The 17,504-nt window shown below is 40.8% G+C and overlaps 1 protein-coding gene across 3 annotated transcripts in view; it reads left to right on the top strand.

The window, feature by feature from the left end:
* The window catches only part of AFF2 (ALF transcription elongation factor 2), a 339,134-nt gene that overhangs the window by 228,582 nt on the left and 93,048 nt on the right, over positions 1–17,504 (top strand). For all 3 annotated transcript variants that reach the window (XM_083876555.1, XM_083876554.1, XM_083876556.1), the window contains exon 8: positions 9,603–9,654. In XM_083876555.1, the coding sequence (XP_083732681.1) occupies positions 9,603–9,654 (52 nt within the window). The remainder of the gene's footprint in view (positions 1–9,602; positions 9,655–17,504) is intronic.

Raw genomic sequence — 17,504 nt, 5'->3', positions numbered from 1 at the left:
AGAATTTTCACCATTTGCAGTGATTCTGAAAACAATATCCTCAGATTTCAGGACTAAGAAGGGTTTAACGATGTGGCACAATTTGTAGGATAGGCAGACTTTCAGGAAGAGCTAACTGCATCAGAAAACTTGTGCAACATGCACAGAAGGCACTGTTAAATTATTTCAGTGCCATAATTCAAAATGCTGAGGAAAATTCTCCTGTATTACAGCCAGAGCAAGATTGGATCTGTAGCCAAGTACATCAACGTAAATGTTCAGCTGTCTGGGGAAATACAAGTCTTACACTGTTACTTAGGGGAAAATGTGCACAGACATGGTGGAGCCCCTTATGAAACAATCCTCATTTTGTTAAACAATAGGATCAAATTTTCAATCAGGTTATCTAGCATATTGCATTCTTCAAGCTTGCCAAGCAAAAAGAACTATCAACATGAAGATGGATATATTTTTACAGAATTAATGATGTATGAAATCTGGAAGTGGAAACATACATTTTCATTTTATCCTCTAATTTTTCTTTTTACATTGTAAGTGAAAGGAAATGCTTGGAAGTATTTGCAGTTATTCATATCTGTTTATCTTAGAGTGATTATCAGAGCAAACAGTGTCAGGCATTGTGTTTGGATCTGAGCCTGAAAAATAGTGCTTGCAGGAGCAAGGATTATTTGCATGAGTCAGTGTTTTCAGCACTGTGCTTGGTGCTTGATTTCTCTCATGCATATGCAGTGGCTTATAAATCATCCAGATTCAGAAATCATTTAAGTATTTTTTTTTTCATTTATCCGATCTATTTATATTAGTTTTAGACTTGCTTGATTTTATCCCCTATATTTACATTAGTTTTAGTACTGCTTGGATTCATCTGTTTATACATTTTTAGACTGATCAACAGAATGTTCATTTAGGGATAGAAGGGAACAGTCTTACTGAAGATTCATTCGTTTCTGCAAACTCTGTATCAGATTTATGGGATAGCTGTGGGTCCTTGATACCGTATTTTGCAGGTACAAAAGGGTCTTTAAAAACTGACCACAAATTAGGGCAGTGAAAATGAAGCTCACCTTGCCCAAGACCACCTTATCTTTGCTTTCTGTGGGGACTTTTGATCATCTTTGAACTACCCTGTGTACCAGGCATGGTCCAGCAGTATTTTTTGTAGAGGTTTAGTGTCTTTGCAGCCCTAAAAGTCCTGGTCAGTTCCCCATTGCACACACAAGCCCCTGGTACTTGCCCATATTCCCTGTGGCCAACCTTCTACCTCCTACTTTCCTCTACCAGTCATTATTAAACATCTCAAGCTTTCCTTCTGCACAAATAAAAATTCCTTTACAGTTTTATTAAGCTGTTGTACATCTACACAGAAATTAAGAAACCAGACCCACTTACAGGTCATATGCACTGGAGAACACTGGACAGACGAGCCAGCTCTGTGTTATTTCATTCCTTGTTGAACAAATTTATTTAATATATTTTCTGGTATGATTTTTTTAAAGTCAACTTTGGAAGTTGTTGGTAGAATTATCAATCATTGTTTAACTGTGTGCTAAGTTCCTGTAGCCTTTGTGTGTAAATATGCCAACTGAAGGCTTGTTTACCAGAGAAAATAGTGGTGCTCTGGCCAGGAGACAGTTTTAATCAAATATGGTTGGAGTAAGCAGGTGTTTTTCATGTGGAATGCATTGGAAATGAGTATGTATCACAGAAATGGCTCTTGGACTATATATTGCTCTTGATAAATAGCAGAACCCAAAATTATATCAGCCATTGCAGTTTATCAAAGGGAAAACAGTAAAAGCTTTGTGCACACTGTCAGAATTGAGCACACTGAAAAAAGGTGGGTGCTCATTTTTATTCTTCACAAACTCTAAGAATGCACATTTTATACTGACATCTTTAGAAACTATTAGTCACTCCCTGTGTTTTTTCCTGGACCCATACTTTTCTTTGTTCTTGTCTCTCTTTTCTCTCTTTTTTCCCCCTCTTTTTGCTTCAATGATGCATCAAACCCTGAACTTGCCGAACAGAGATTGTGTGGAGTCACTGGGCAGTGGAGGGAGACACAAGGTGAAGGAGATTGCACTTTTCTAAGGCAGAAGGCTTAGAAACCCAGTAGTATGAGTATTATTAAGGCAAAAATACCAACTCGCACAGAAGGATGCTGCTTTATTTGATTTGTTTGCAACTTCCTCTTCCACCTTTAAAATATTTTGGCCCAGTTCTGATCCCGTTCTGTTGGAAGCATTGTTTGCAAGCAGAATTGAAGCTCAGCAGAGAGAGCATTACTTGTACTAAACATACAGATTCCCATAAAATTTGGCAGCAGGTTTCTCCCTCCTCCCAAAGTTCTTGTCTCAGCCCTAATGAAACACAAAATGCCTGTCAACAGAGCAGTAGGTATAATGCACTTAGGTACCAACTTAATGTCTTAGTTGCCTTGAAGAGCTTTCTTTATCCATAGACATTAATGGATGGCTGGATAAAAAAATTCTTCTACTGAAAGAATTAATTTTGCTTAATCCTTTTGAAATTAAGAGATGATACGGAGAGATGAGTAATGAAGTGCACTCTCTAATTGTGAGGTACCTAATAGAAAACCACAGGGGTTACTTCTCTCTCACCAGCTGTAATTACACTAATTACTGATATGGTGCCAGGAACACTATGGCAAGGCTGCCTGTGACAACACAGGGTGGAGTGTGTCCTAACCAGCCATGGTTGTCCATCCCTGGCCAGGAGGAGGCTGACCATGCCAGCAGGATAATTAATGAGTGCCTGTCCTGTGGCAGGGAAGAGAACAGGCACCTCTGTTGCTCACAGATTGTTTTGCAGTGAAGACACAAAACTTGACTTCAGTCATTTCCCAAGGGGAGGTGATTTCAGGCCATAGATTGAGGAGTTGATCTATACCTTAAGCAAATTAGCCCTATTCAGGCCACTGGAACTGCTTTAATGAGCAGAAGTTACTTCTGTGAGGAGCAGTTTGCAAGGCTGACTTCATCATTGACAAAAACGTAATGAAGGAAAATGGTGGATGAGGAGAAGGGAAAATTAATAAATTATATTTAAGTATGTATAAAATTGCTGGACAAATGGTCCTGACTATTAAGGTAAATGGTGCTTGTAAATTCCATTTAATCTTTTGAGATTTTCTTTTACCATAACTCTTGCAGTATCTCAGAGGAAATAATGTAAGGATGACTTGCACATTTCAGCAGAAGAATGAATATAAGGTTTCAAGATTTATTGATGGGATGTTTTAAAACAAAAGATCTTCTTTTTTCCTTTGGAATTACTCTACCGTTTATTTTCATTTCCTCAGTTTTTTGTTCACTGTATTATGAACTTCTCTGGGGAAATCTATTGTTAGATGTTTTCACACACATAAGCCCCCTTCTTTCCCCTTGATAAATTATAAAATTGTGCTCCAGTGTGTGCAACACATTCTTGAAATACATCTGAATTCCATTATAGAGTTTGTCATTTGCATGATACCTTTTGAGTTACCACTCTTGGAGAAGCCTTATATACTACAGAGAAATGCACTAGGAAAATGAAAAACAAGTTGGGTTTGAAGTCCATGGGGTAAAGCAGCAGAGATTGTGTTGAACTGATGGCCTTATTTCCATGCAGGTTCAGGGGTAGAAAAGGTGGCAGCTCAGTGCTAAGTCACTATTTGCATGGACTGTGTTCCCTCTGCAGGAATGTTGCTGCAAACAGAAGTGACAAGGGCTTCATAACTCAGGCTGCAGTGTACTACTTTTCTTCACCCCAAAGACATTTATTAAATTCCTGCCTGTTCTGGATTAAGTCTTATTAAGTTTCACAAGTTTGAAACTTGCTATAACAGTCTGAGCTCTCTCTCTAATATCAAATGGAATAACTAGTTGTAGCAGAGAAATCGTAGGAATGCATTTCCATGTCACCAGAGACAAACCTGCCAAGAAAAGCATGGCATGTCTGTATGTCTGGTTAACACCACTGCCTGTCCTCCTTCCTGCAGAAGCAACACTTGTGTTCACTGTGCTGTGACTCAGATGAGATATGCATTTTGTACAGATGTGGTTTGACATGAGTGAGTTATTTTCTGGGCAGCTCGGGCTTAGGGAATTGCCCAGTATTCCCTTGGCTGTCTGCTTGCAGCGCCCTCTTCCCTTTCCTCCATCCTTTTCATTCCCACAAGGCTTTTTTCACATTGGAGTGAGCCCCAGTGCAGTGGTGAACTGATCCCAGAGCAGATTAGACATGCAGAACCTTATCCAATCCATGCTGCCTTTTAAACACCTCCTCCTTAAGGAAGCTGTATCACCAAACAAGTTACTAAAAACACAGCAGACTCCCATCCCAGCCCTCCACAACCAGAGCAGGAAGGAATGCATAGCATTCCCAGAAGTGCACCAGCAATCAGGACCTTATTTATTTGTTAAGAGCATTTAAATACCTTATACATTAAACAAAACCAAAACAAAACAAAACCAAAAACAAAACAAAACAAAAAATTAAAAAAAAAAGTGAAAATCCTCCTTTAAGTTCATAGTCTTCTGTAAAAGTGACTGGAATGGAATAATACTGTGCTAGTGCTTTTTCAGGGAGTGAATTATCTCATGTGTCCCTAATCAAATCCTCAGCTGCTTGTTGACAGGATCCCAAATCAGCAGGTCTGGTGTGCACAAAACATCCACTGAACTCAAAAGTCAGGATGGGCTGCAAGTCCCATTTCAGTGTTCATGTTCTTGCTATTTCTAGTGTGACTTTTACAGAACCCATCCTAATAAAACCCTTGTTCAGCCGTTTGTCTAGCTAAATTTGTAATGTAGGAACAATCTGCTTTGGGAGCAGATTCATCCCTGGAGGAAGTGGATATTGTAGTCAGTCAATGAGATTGCCCCTACTTACACCACAGATAAATGTGTTGCTTTGTCCCAACATTTCTGCTCTGCAAGAATTTCACATTCCAAATTATAAACCTCTGAAAATTGTAGATTATAATAAATGTGCTGACATAACTTCAACTGTTATAGTAAATGGCATTACTCTAATAATAAAATAAAAAATCTTACTTAATCCTATTCTTTCCCTAAAGTGGTGTTTTGCATTAGCTATGGATGAAAAGACAAACAAGTACATGTATATTCAATAATAATGTCAGCTGGGTCAGAGAAGAATAGGAAATAAAATGAATTCATAACACCCCTGGAGGTAGCTCTCTGATACAGGCAGTTTTCTCTTTGATTTGCCCTCATTGGCTGTATTCATTGTAATTTTAACATAGCCTCCAAATTGGCCTTTATTAATAGCTGTCCTGATCTTAATAACAAATACTCTCTGCAATCTCCAGTCTGGGTGCTTCTGAGGTGAGCAATTACATAGAGCAGAATAGATCATATGGGTATTTAGAGGGACCTCTCACTCAAGAGTGCCTAATTTCACATTCAGACCATCCAGACAGTGTTTTGGAGAGCTGTAGATACACAGCTCTCCTGTCTCAGGGCTTTGAAGCTAAAATACCTTTCTAGATATAACAGTGAAATAGTCACCTTGAATTAAGGTTGCTGGCAATCTTAAAAAGTCCTTATTGGGCTTTGAGTGCAATCAGATGGTACTTGCTTATAAATGAGAGTTAATAGAAACATTAAACAGTACAAGCTGCTGTGACCCATGTCTTCAGAATATTAAGCACATTTTAAAATTGTGGAACACCATCTAGTCCTCTGCGTTGTGTAAAATATTACTTTTTCTAACCAATATTCCCTGGGAGCAGGTTATTTGAAATGTTCAGCATTCTACATTTGCATGTTCTGTGTATATTTAATTTATTTCCTCACTTCTCTGGCTACCTTATATTTCTGGTTGATACTATACTCAGTTTCTCTTTAATTGTTCCATCTGCCAGAGGAGTGTGATGCATTTTAGAAGCTGGTTAGTTTAGTTGTTTAAGCTTTGGGTTTTGGAACTGAATGGGATGACATATTCTTCATTTAGCAGAACAGGCTAAGAAGAATTATATACTCCAAGTGATAAGCTTGGAACTGCTAAAGGAATGCCAAAATCCAATTTTTTTCCTCTCTCTAGTTGTCTAAACATCTATTAGTCTCTTGAAGGGAACTCATAAATCCTGCAAATTTAGTTTCTCCGAAACCAGCTCTAACAGTTGTCCTTCCTACTAATCATGTTTTATATCAATTTTATATTTTTCAATATTCAATAAACATGTATTACGCTGACTGTACTTGTTAGAAAGTGTCTGCAGTATGGGCTGGATGAGGACAGTTATTAATCAGCCATTTTAGATGGCTGTAGGGTTAGTTTAGTAAGTGCATCCATTTATCTTTTTTATGTTTTCTTCTTTGTTCTTTCCATTTTTCCAATATGGAATTTTTTTTGTCCTTTTTTTATTTCTACTATGGTATGTCAAAAAGGAATTTAACACATAACAAATTAAAAAAAAATAAAAAAAAGAGAAAGAACCAAATTCCAAACCACCCAATTGCTGAAAGAAAGAAAACATACCACCCTTTGGGTTTCATTCATGAAAAGATCTTTGCATTATATCCACTTAAATCTGCATTAAAAAATAACAATAGGATACATTATCTAGCAGTGATTCTTTAAAGCAGTGGATAATTTACACATTAAAGTGAAATGTAGGTTTAAAAGTAGGAGTGTAGGCTTGAATTAGAGTGAAGAGTCAGAATGATATAGTCCTGTATGAAAATGGTCTGGGTTTCCTGGGGGTATTGTCCTTCTGGTGTAATGAGACTTGCAGATAACAATCAGGGACTGTGGATAGATCAAGGCACAGCGATACATTGAGAATGGCACAGCAAGTAATGGCTCTGGGGAAACAAATGAATGTGTCTGCTAGATAAACAGCATTAAAAGTTTGTGTTCATCGCCAAAGTCCAGGCCTCTGAAGATTAATAATCCCTGAAAAATTGAGTGTTGGGTTGGAATGGCAAGGTTTTGGTAGCAGGGGGGCTGCAGAGGGAGGGCTTCTGTAAGAAGCTTCCCTCATTTCCAATGCCAACCTCCAGGATGGACCTGCCACCAGCCAAGGCTGAGCCCAGCAGTGACAGTGGCTGTGGCAGTGACAGGTTTTAGAGAGGGAAAAAACTGCTGTACAACAGCAGCTGGAAGAGAAGAGTGGGAGTGTGTGAGAGGAGCCCCCTGCAGACAGGCAGGAGGGGCAGGAGGTGCTCCAGGTGCCCCAGCAGAGGTTCCCCATGGAGAGGCAGCAGCTGTGCCCTGCAGACATGGGGGTCCCTGGGGAGCAGGATCCAGCTGCAGCCCGGGGAGGAGCCCACACCAGAGCAGGGGATGCTCAAAGGAGCCTCTGACCCCATGGGAAGACTGTGCTGGCAGATCCTGTGTCCCTGTAGAGAGAAAAGCCCACACTGGAGCAGGATTGCTGCCAGGACCTGTGAGCTCATGGGGGACCCACAGTGGAGTAGGCTGTATCTGCCTGGAGGATGGACCCACAAAAGGGACCTGATCTGGAAGGATTCCTGAAGCCCTTCAACCTGTGAGAATCCCTGGAGTTGAAAAAGTTCATGAAGGGCTGGCTCCTGCAGGAGGGACCCCAGGCTGGGGGAGGAGGGGAAAGTTGGGAGGAATGAATTCCCTTCTCTGGCAAATTCCCTGGGCAGTTCCCTTCTCTGACTCTTCCTTCGCGTGAGGAGGAAGAACCTGCAGGTATAAGGTGCAATGAACTGACCATAGCCCCCATTCCCCATCCCCTGCACCACTGTGAGGGGGGAGGCACAGAAAATTGTCAGTGGAGTCCAGCCCAGGAGGAAGGGAAGGGTAGGGGGAAGGTGTTCTACCATTTGCTTTTATTTCTCTTTGTCCTACTCTGATTTTATTGGCAATACTTCTAATTGATTTCCCAAAACTGAGTCTGTTTTGTCCATGACAGTAATTGCTGAGCAGTCTCTCCCTGTCCTTTTCTGGACCCACAAGCCTTCTGTTACATTTTCTCTCTCCTGTCCAGATGAAGAGAGGTAGAGCAGCTTTGGTGGGCACCTGGCATCCAGACAAAGTCAAACCCCTGCACAAATACTAACTTTTAGAAGTTTATTTTTTTTTTAATCCATGCTGCAGTGGTACTTTTATGGGTTCACATATTACAGGGAGGTATTGGCCATTTATCGGGATGCTAATGAGTGGTAGTTATGTGTCCAGATACTCTGTAACCACTGGGTTGCCCGACAACAGAGGTCACTGAGAGACAGATGACTCACAAACCAGTTTAAAGATCTCCACTTTTTAAGGGCACCATCAGGGCTTCAAATGTTCTAAAATTTCCACACTGGGATTATTGTCCCCTCTTTAAAATTCCGTGAGTCAGGAGACTTCCATGATTTACTGGTAGTCTTAAAAAAAAAAAAAAAAAAAAAAAAAAAAAAAAAAAAAAGCTTCCTAACAGAACATCCATTGATTGCTGGAGTTATTTAAAGGCTAACAATAAAAAATCATAGACTTCAGTCCCCATCAAGGCAGAAAGGAAACAATAATTGCAATTTGCAAGCCTCCTGCCGTGGGTAAAGGAGCTGGGGCTGGTAGAAAGGAAGATCTGTGATTTTAGTGGCTGCTGCAGCAGGTCAGATGGAGATGTGCCAATTCATTCCTCCATCATCCTGGGATAAGACAATTTGTCAAGATGAAAAGATGGGTGTGAGGTAGAAGTGTGCCCAGATGATTATCAGCTCAGATAAAAGCATGAATATATGGGAAGCTACACAGGAGTTTATTTGGTAACGGCTCGTCTCTCTAGGTAGACAGATCCCCGAAGAAGATCCCATCTCTGTCCCTGTAGCAGCAAATAACAAGGTTTCTTACCCCATGTGTTTTCCCACACCCAAGTCTTGGATTAAAAGAAGTCATAAGAGTGTTTGAATTTGAGTTGAATTTGCAATTCAAGTCTTTCTTTTGCCAAAGGAAGGGAGGGAGGCATAGGGACAGCCACATCTTTAAGGAGCTTCCTTCCCCTTTGACCAAGGGCAGGGCACAGGCCTGTGAGATTTCCCTGTATTAAAAAATGAATAAATAAATAAAAGTGAGGGTATGAACTGGCAGGTTCCCAGCTTGGAAAATGCTTGCTCTGCCTTTGGACACTAACAACACCATCAAACCTCAAACAAGCACCTTCTCTTCTGGCTAATATCCACTTTGCATCCTCAGTTTGGTAAGGTAGGGATTGGTACCAGAAAGGAAACTGGCGATGCCCCAGACTGAGAATGAAACATGGGTGACTTTTTCTCTGTTTTTAGCAGTCTCAGAGCTGAATTTCTCCTCTGATTTAGAAACACATATAGGTGTATATGGAGACAATGTGGAAATAAAAGAGGAAACAGCAGCTGACTGCCAAACTTCATGATGGATGAGTCTGAAAGTCACTTTTCTTCCCTGAAATCACAAAGAAGCACTAATACATACACATTTAGACTGTTCATCAGTTGACTTACCTTAGGTCTGATTTTGCTGTTGTCAAATTGAAAAAGAGTTTTTGCTTTGACTTTGCTGAGGTGTAGATTTGGCCCATTGTACAAAAAGTTAATTTATTAAATGTAATTCTGTATTGTTTCTCTTTTTTTATTTTTCAGAATGCTTGAGGATGATCTAAAACTCAGCAGTGATGAAGATGACAATGAACAGGTAAATACATCAAATATAAGCACATAGACCATTTAAACTGACAAAGTTATGTCATTGGCTGGATCTCTTTGTGTGTTGACTTACTGTATTTGCATGAAAAGCATTTTGGTGTGCTGCAGAACCCATTAGCTTAAGCCTTGTTTGCTTCCTTCTCATTAGAGGAAACACTCTCAAACAGGAATGTGTTTCAGTTTTGCTGGTTAACTTTGTGAAGTGGATTAAACTAAACCAAAATATGACTTATTAACCTTTGAATTAGAGAGCATCACCCAGGAACAGGCAATCTGTTCTGAATCTCTCTCCTCCCTTGTACCAAGCTAACTCCCCTTGCTTTGCACTCATTTTCTGAATTGATGACCTTTTTGGAAGGATGTGTAAAAGGACCATATAAGAGCACCAACACAATTACAGAGGTTGTTTGCTCTTTGCAATCCATTGCCCACACAAGAAAATTTGGTCTGTAAGTTTTCATTCCAGTCAGAGAGTCAAGAGTTGGGAGTCCACAGTGATCCAGTGACTCCCATTTGTGAAAGGGAAAGCCCTCAGCATGTTGCTCTAAATCAATACTGAAAGTTTCTCCACGTAGTTGGGGTGTTAATGAACAATCATTTTCAGAAAACTGGCTCATGCCATTCTCTATCCTTCCCACTTTATAAATATTTATGTGTAGTGCTGGGAAAGAAAGCTGGTGAAATTCATATTCTCAACATTCTTATCAGAAAAAAAAAACCCAAAAAGAAACTTTGTGTTAAATTCATCCTTCCTTTTACTTTATATATGCAATAGGCTCAAATGTTTAAATGTCTGCAATAGAGAGGAAGGTGATGCTATAATTCAACATAAGATCATCTGTTCAGTCTGGAAAATGTTAATTATAGGCCAATCACTCTTTCTTATTTATTTTTAAACCACCTAAATGTTCTCCTTCAGCCTACCTCATCCATCCTTTAGGGTCATGGAGGAAAGATTTACCTTCTGGTGAAAGTTGACCCCTTAGTCATACAAGTCAGTGTTTTTTAGCACGGGCAAGACTCACACTGAATTCTGAAGCCAAAGGGTAAAATCCTGTACTTGTGCAATGTGGTGTTGAGCAAACATGGTGCTGACATATGACACCATCAGGTTTGCAGATTGGCCAAATGCTCCTGTAAAATGGCATTGTGATCCTGTTGTGGTTTGAAAGCAAAACGAGTGAGAGGCTCCAAGTCATAAATATAATTTAATAAGAAAAAAGATAAAAAGGTAAAAATAAAATAAATGCAACACAAAGGATCACTGACAGAGTCAGAACACACCCTGAGCAGGGTGGTGGGAGCAGTCCAGGTGAGGGGCTCTTCCTGAAGCAGTGATCCCACAGAAAGGTCTGGGAGCTCTGGTCCTCTGGGAATCCAGTGGGTAAGTGCCCTTGCACTGTCCCACATACCAGTTTATATCCAGGTGAGAATGCTTGGCTCCTCCCCCTGGGCAGAGCATCTCACAATAGGATGAGGAATTGTGAAGTGGGTCCTTGATGGCCCATTAACAGAGATAACCCCTGGAGGGAGTTACCTGTGACTCATGGGCCAGGCGTTAATGGGCCATTAGCAGAAGACACCCCAAAGGCGTTAATGGGCCATTAGCAGAAGAGGCAGGGGGCTTGGGAAAACAGTCGCCCACCTGGTTTCAACAGTTCATGAAGATGGTGATAGAATAAATACTTTGTGTACATCCTACACTGCAACCCAGGACAGATCCTGAGATGCTTAAAATACAGAAAGGGAAATCTATTGTCAGGTAGCAGTTACTGTTGTCTCCCTACAGTAATGTTTTTCTAGTGACTTAAGTAGAATTTACAGAGTGCTGAGTTCACACAGTTTACACTCCAAGGATGAAATCCCTTATCACTGGTGAATGAAGAGGCAAATGCCTGGACCAGTGTTTGCTGACATCAGATGGAAAGCCCTCACTGACTTGAGCAGATGTCATGTCTGATGTTAATCCCAAGCAGGAAGAGCACAGTGCACAGAGGGGTCCTGACAGCTTGGAGCCCTCAGTGCTGTCAGTGTGGGACATCCCTCTCACCAGGGCAGTGCTGTAAGTGATCAGAGCCCTGCTCCCGGGCCAGGGGCTGCAGCCTGAGCCCTTCTGTGCTGGGGATGAAGCCTCAGACTGCCCCAAAGCTCCTCATGTGGTCCCAGTGATGCATTCACAGCACAGGCTGCACACAAACAAGAGAGCACCATCAGGGCCATTTGTGTAGTTTCTCAAAATTTTGTACTATTTAGAAAAATTTTTTTGACTATTTTTTGTTTTGTTTTGTTTTGGGTTTGGGTTTTTTGGGGGTTTTGTTTGTTTGTTTGTTTGTTTCATACAATCATTTCAGTTAGAAAGTCTCTTCCAAGATCATCAAGTCCAGCCCTTAACTGAGCACTACCAAGCCCACCACTGAGCACCCAGTTTGGTGTCATCTATTACCTGACCTTTATCTTTAGGGATTCCAAATAAAGGCACTGGACACAAACACACTGAGAACATTTCTTAAATGTCCTGCACTTCAAGGGAGCCTTCAGCTCTCCTGTGTACCCCACATAAATGTGGTTGCATCTCTTCTATTTGTATGACACATAGGTTGTAGACAAAATTATACAGCTCAAAGCTTTTTAGGTTTCCTGAGTGAATGACTGTAAGTCCCTTCATGTTTTTGGCAGGCTAAGGCCTTGCAATGCTGAGCAGCAGGATTCACTCATTACACTTCAGCAGCCTCTGCCACATCTCTTTAAGGAGAGGGGATTGGAAATTGGAAGAAAGGTTGATCTGGCCCACTGGTCAGACACATAAACAACAATAAAGTAACTTCAAGGGCTTTTTCAACATAAATATTTTGGAGTCAAACGACTGTTGTTATTCAGGTGTACACATGTGCTCATTCTGGCAGGGAGAGAAAAGATTAAAACTCTCAGCTCAAAACCGTTCTGGCAGTCTATGCAGCATTTCTATAAGGAAATGAAATCATTGTCTTTACAGTCTTTATGAATTTTTCTGCTATGAGCCTGCAGGCAATGTGAAGCATGAGCTGGCTTTTACTCATCTTTATTCAAAAAACCCCAACACAGTATTTAATAATCAAGTTTGTTTCCTTTATTTCTCCTCTAATTTTAAGGAAATCAAAATTCTTTGGGAACAGTCAGCAGGGATCCCTAGGATTTGTCCTTTGAGAATTGCTATGGACCCTTCAATTTTTCCAGGCCAGTAGTGACACTGATATATAAATGTACTTGGATATCAACTTTTAGTGAAAGTCTGTAGTATGTGGGGGAAGTTTGATCTATCAGGCCATGTTCTGAGACCAGCAATAGTCCATTTGTCAAGGTGGAAGATTGTTAGAAACTTTGCTGCAGGAAACAAAGCTCTTCTGTTTTCCTCCCTGACTCTTGTGAAGGAGCACCCTTATTTATGAACTGTATTGCATTTCCTCAGGGGTCTGTGGGGCCTCCTACTATTTCAGGTGTTACAGATCTCCTTCCTTTTCTCCCCACTGCTGAGGAGGAGCACAACAGTCAGTCATGTAAATGAGAAGTTCATTTCTGGATAGGATAGGATAGGATAGGATAGGATAGGATAGGATAGGATAGGATAGGATAGGATAGGATGGGATGGGATAGGGATATAGGGATAGGGATAGGGATGTAGGGATAGGGATAGGGATAAGATGGATAGGATAGGATAGGATAGGATAGGATAGGATAGGATAGGATAGGATAGGATAGGATAGGATAGGATAGGATAGGATAAGATAAGAACTACCAGGTTGAGGTCAGTATTTATTCTATAGATGGCATCAGCGAGGCTCTTACTAATGGTGCTGCCTGCCTAGTTTTGGCATTCCGTTTTCAAACAGAATTTTGAATAACTGGAAATTGCTCCTAAAAGTTATTAACATGATTTGGAGAGTTCTCCTTAATGTAGGTGTTATGTTTATTTTGGGTAAGGCACACATGGTGATGGCCTAGCAACGTATCACCAAGAAAATCATGAAGGAGACTGTACCCTTTAATTTCACCCCAGGGGGCTTAAGAGGCTTCAGCAAGTGAGAGCTGCTTGCAAATTCAACCTCCTAGTGCCAAACTTCTGCAAATTGCACGGAAACTTTGGGAGTTCTTTTCCTTTTAGCCTTCTGGCAGCTGTGGGCTTGATGCAGAAATTGTTGAGTGAATTTCTTTGGGCTGCGACCTGCAGGAGGTGCAGTAGATTTTCTTTGCAGGTGCCTTCAGATTTCAGGTCTGTAAGGCTTTGGACCATGCAGGTCATTGCAGTAGAGCATGAGGCAAGTTAAAATGACTCCACCCCAGCTGCAAACTCCTGTTGGCACCTCCTGGCCCTCTCAGTGAGGGGCTGCATTTACATTTATGTGCACCTTACACGTGTGAACACAACCACAGTGCCTCCAGTGCACACCCTGTGCAGCTGGCCATGGGACATAAGCTTTGGCCCAAAGACAAAATGCTGGTTCTTCTGTCTCATTGTGGGTGATTTGGGATTAAAGACACTCAGAAAACGGTGGGTTAGATGTGGAATCAATTTTCATTTACAGCTGAGGAGCAGTTATTGATGCTGCACTCGCAGCTCAATAAAAGATCTGAAGATATAGACCTTGTGTTTCTCTTTCAATATAAGCAGCATAATCAGTGTCAAATGTTTTTACAAAGAAAATTGTATTGACAGTTTTATTAAAATTGCTGTCTTTAAAGTTTTAAGTTATCCACAATTTGACCTACTTGAATGGTTTTTAATATGCACACTGACCAGCCCAATGGATTTTTCTGTCACATATTTATAATATCAGGTACACATGTGTTTAATGCATTATTTCAGAGGTGCTGTTACATGTGAGCATTGCCTGGATTGTGAACTCCTGTGGTGTTGTCACAGAGAGGAACATTGGCACATCAGTATTGCATTCAGTGTGGCACAGGATGTTCAGAGTGGCTACAAGAGGTGCACTCAGGGCAGATGACAGACGTGCTGTTAGTAAAACCAGGAGATGACAGGGCATTTCAGAGATGCTTAAAACACTCCTCTCCAAGGAAGGATACTGGCTTTTTTACTCTGTTAAAAAACTACATCAGAAATTAGGAAGAGTAGTGAAGATTTTTAGTTAGTAGCTCAGTTCAGCAGAAAGAGCTTAGATAAAACACAGGTTAGTATTTTTGTTCTCTAAAACACCTCTGTATAATTCAAATAAGCTTTGAGCTCAAAGGCATCCAAATGAGTTGTGCCTGGATACAGTATTTTAAGTAGCTGTGGTGTACACAATTTTCTCTAACCAGCTCCTCTTTGTTCTTCTGCCTAAGGAGTCGTCCTGTTAACCTTTTAAATGTGTACTTAATTTAAAGCACATTGCTGGTGCTCTGTGTGTTTTTGAACCAAAGAAACTTTGATACTAGTTACAGACCTGCTCCATTTTCAGTATTTCATGTATATAGGGTTTTGGCAGAACAAATCAATAAGATGTTTTTCTTTTCTACTCGATTTTTTCCTTCTCCCCTTAGTGATTGCCACTTTTCTGAAAACCCTAGAAACACAAGACATGTATGTAATTCATGGCCCTACTCTACGGTTTGTGTTTTACATAAACATAATTCTTTTTTGCTAGGTTAGTATTAGGTAATTAAATTCAAAATGTTTGAATTTTTAGCTGAGTCTTAAAAGGCAATCAGCCATAGGCTGAGCTTTGAATTTTTACAATACATGCTGAGCTTTCAATGCCTTTATTCAAGTTAAATTTTTTAGAATTTATGAAGTTTTAGTAAATAATACACCTTCATCATATCATGTAAACACTTTTTAAAGTGCAGCAGTGGTCACTTTCCTTGTAACAATAGGTATCCTTACCTGGTTTATTTTTTCCCATTTTTTAGCTGGATCCTGAACAAGCTGTTTACTTCCCCAAGGTTTCTCTACATTTCCATTTACTTTGTTATCAGCAGAAAGGCTGAAGAACAGCTCTTCAGTAATGACATCAATACTGCACACACAGTGAGAGAGGTCATCTTGTCAAAGCTATAGAAAAATCAGATGGATTAGGATGAAACTAGGTGCAAAATAACTTTGATAGAGTCTTTTAATGTAAACAGTTTATCTGTCATTGGGTTCTGTTGAAATCCCAGAGTGGTGCAGCATCAGCTGTAGCCACAGCAGTGTGTCTTTGATAAAGAACTCACATTCCAGTGTTTAAGATTTGCAGTCATGCTTTATATTTGTAGGGAAATGTTTTCATTAAGCCATTAATGAAAACAGAAGCTATTATGATAATACAGTCATTCTCCAACCTTGTCAGTCTCTAACCATGAAAAATCCTTTCATGGATGTATGTCCCTTCTTGCTACCTCAGTCCATTATAATTGTTATTCAAATTATTTTATTGTGCACAACACTGGTTGAAACAACAATATATCAGCTGTGTAAGTTAATAGTCCAGCTTCTGTTAGGCAAATTTTGGTACTAAGAGATTTGATGACTGACATATCTAGGGTTATAATTCACATGGTAATGATGTAGGTTCATATCATTTGTTTAATGTCATATTATCACCCTGAGATCTGGGCTGAGCTTCCTGCAAAAAGCAAAGCACACCACTAAAACACACAGTTTTAGTTACCAAAAACTTTTAACTTGCCCAAATTCACAGAATCACATGTAATTTTTTTCACACATGTTGTTATTGTGGAGGTCATCCATCAGTGAGGAAGGGGATTAATACAGGAAAAATGGTTGCTGTGGAGCTCACAGGAGCACAGATCAGCAAGAAGGACTTTGCCCCTGCAGCTTGCAGCTGTGCTCTTGCCTGGACTCTGGGGCAGCATCTGCCCAGACCAGCACAGGAACTGGAGGAACTCCATCCCTCCCAGCACTTCACCTTTTCCAAGTGTTTCCATGGGTTGACACTGGCAGCTCAGTGTCAAAAACCCTCCAGCCCAGTAAAGAAAACAACAGAGAAAAAGAAATGCTGGCAGGCAAGCAGGCAGCCTAACGAAGGGGGAATGAAATGCCTTAGCTGAGAAGTTTTAAATCTTCAAGATCCTTTCTCCTCTCTTCCCTACATGTGAGCAGGCACTCCATAACCCCCCAGCACTCCAACAGGGACATTTCTGTTCCCCCATTCACTCAACAGGGAACCCAACTGCTCTGGGGTTCACTTCTGCCACCAGCCTGAAGCTACCAAAGCTCTGTCAGCCCCACTGCAAGACATCATCCATGTGAGGGAGAATCTTTAGAACCCCTGATGCCTCTGTCACTACTTAAATAGAGGTGGTTCCTCAGTCCAGCCATAAGAACCTGATGCTGGAGATCTGCCAGCCTTTTTGGGTTGGGAGAGAAGAGGGAAATGAGGCTTTCAGTCCACAGGATGGGCCATGTACTCTGTGTGTGTGTGTGCATGGTTGTGCACACAATTTTTTGTAAAGGAGTCTTTATTATAAGCATGAGTAAAATACATTTCACGAGAGCCTCTTGCTATGTGTGCTACATATGCAAAAGCCCTGCAGTGTTTTGGCAACAAAGCAGAGGCAGCAGCAGGTGAGAGAATTGCTCAACCCCAGCATTGTTGTTGCTAAGAGAAATCCAGCCTTGGCCATCCTGTCCTGTAAAATAAATCTGAAGTCTGTGATACCTGCAGGCCATCTCAGTGCTCAACACTCACTAATCTGACCACACAGGACACATTTATCTCCCTTTTCTCCTCAGAAGGAGAGTGGGGTTTTTATCACAAATGTCTCATGAAGCATTTTGGTGAAGGAAGTGTCTGGTTTTCTTACACTGGCCACCTGCAGCATTGCTCTTCTGTAAAAGCCTAAGCAACTGTCTATGAACTT

The sequence above is a fragment of the Zosterops lateralis genome, assembly GCF_965231275.1.
Source record: "Zosterops lateralis genome assembly, chromosome: 21".
In the NCBI taxonomy this organism is placed as follows: Eukaryota; Metazoa; Chordata; class Aves; order Passeriformes; family Zosteropidae; genus Zosterops; species Zosterops lateralis.
The sequence above is the reverse complement of the archived record's forward strand: the minus strand, read 5'-3'. Positions and strand labels throughout refer to the sequence as shown.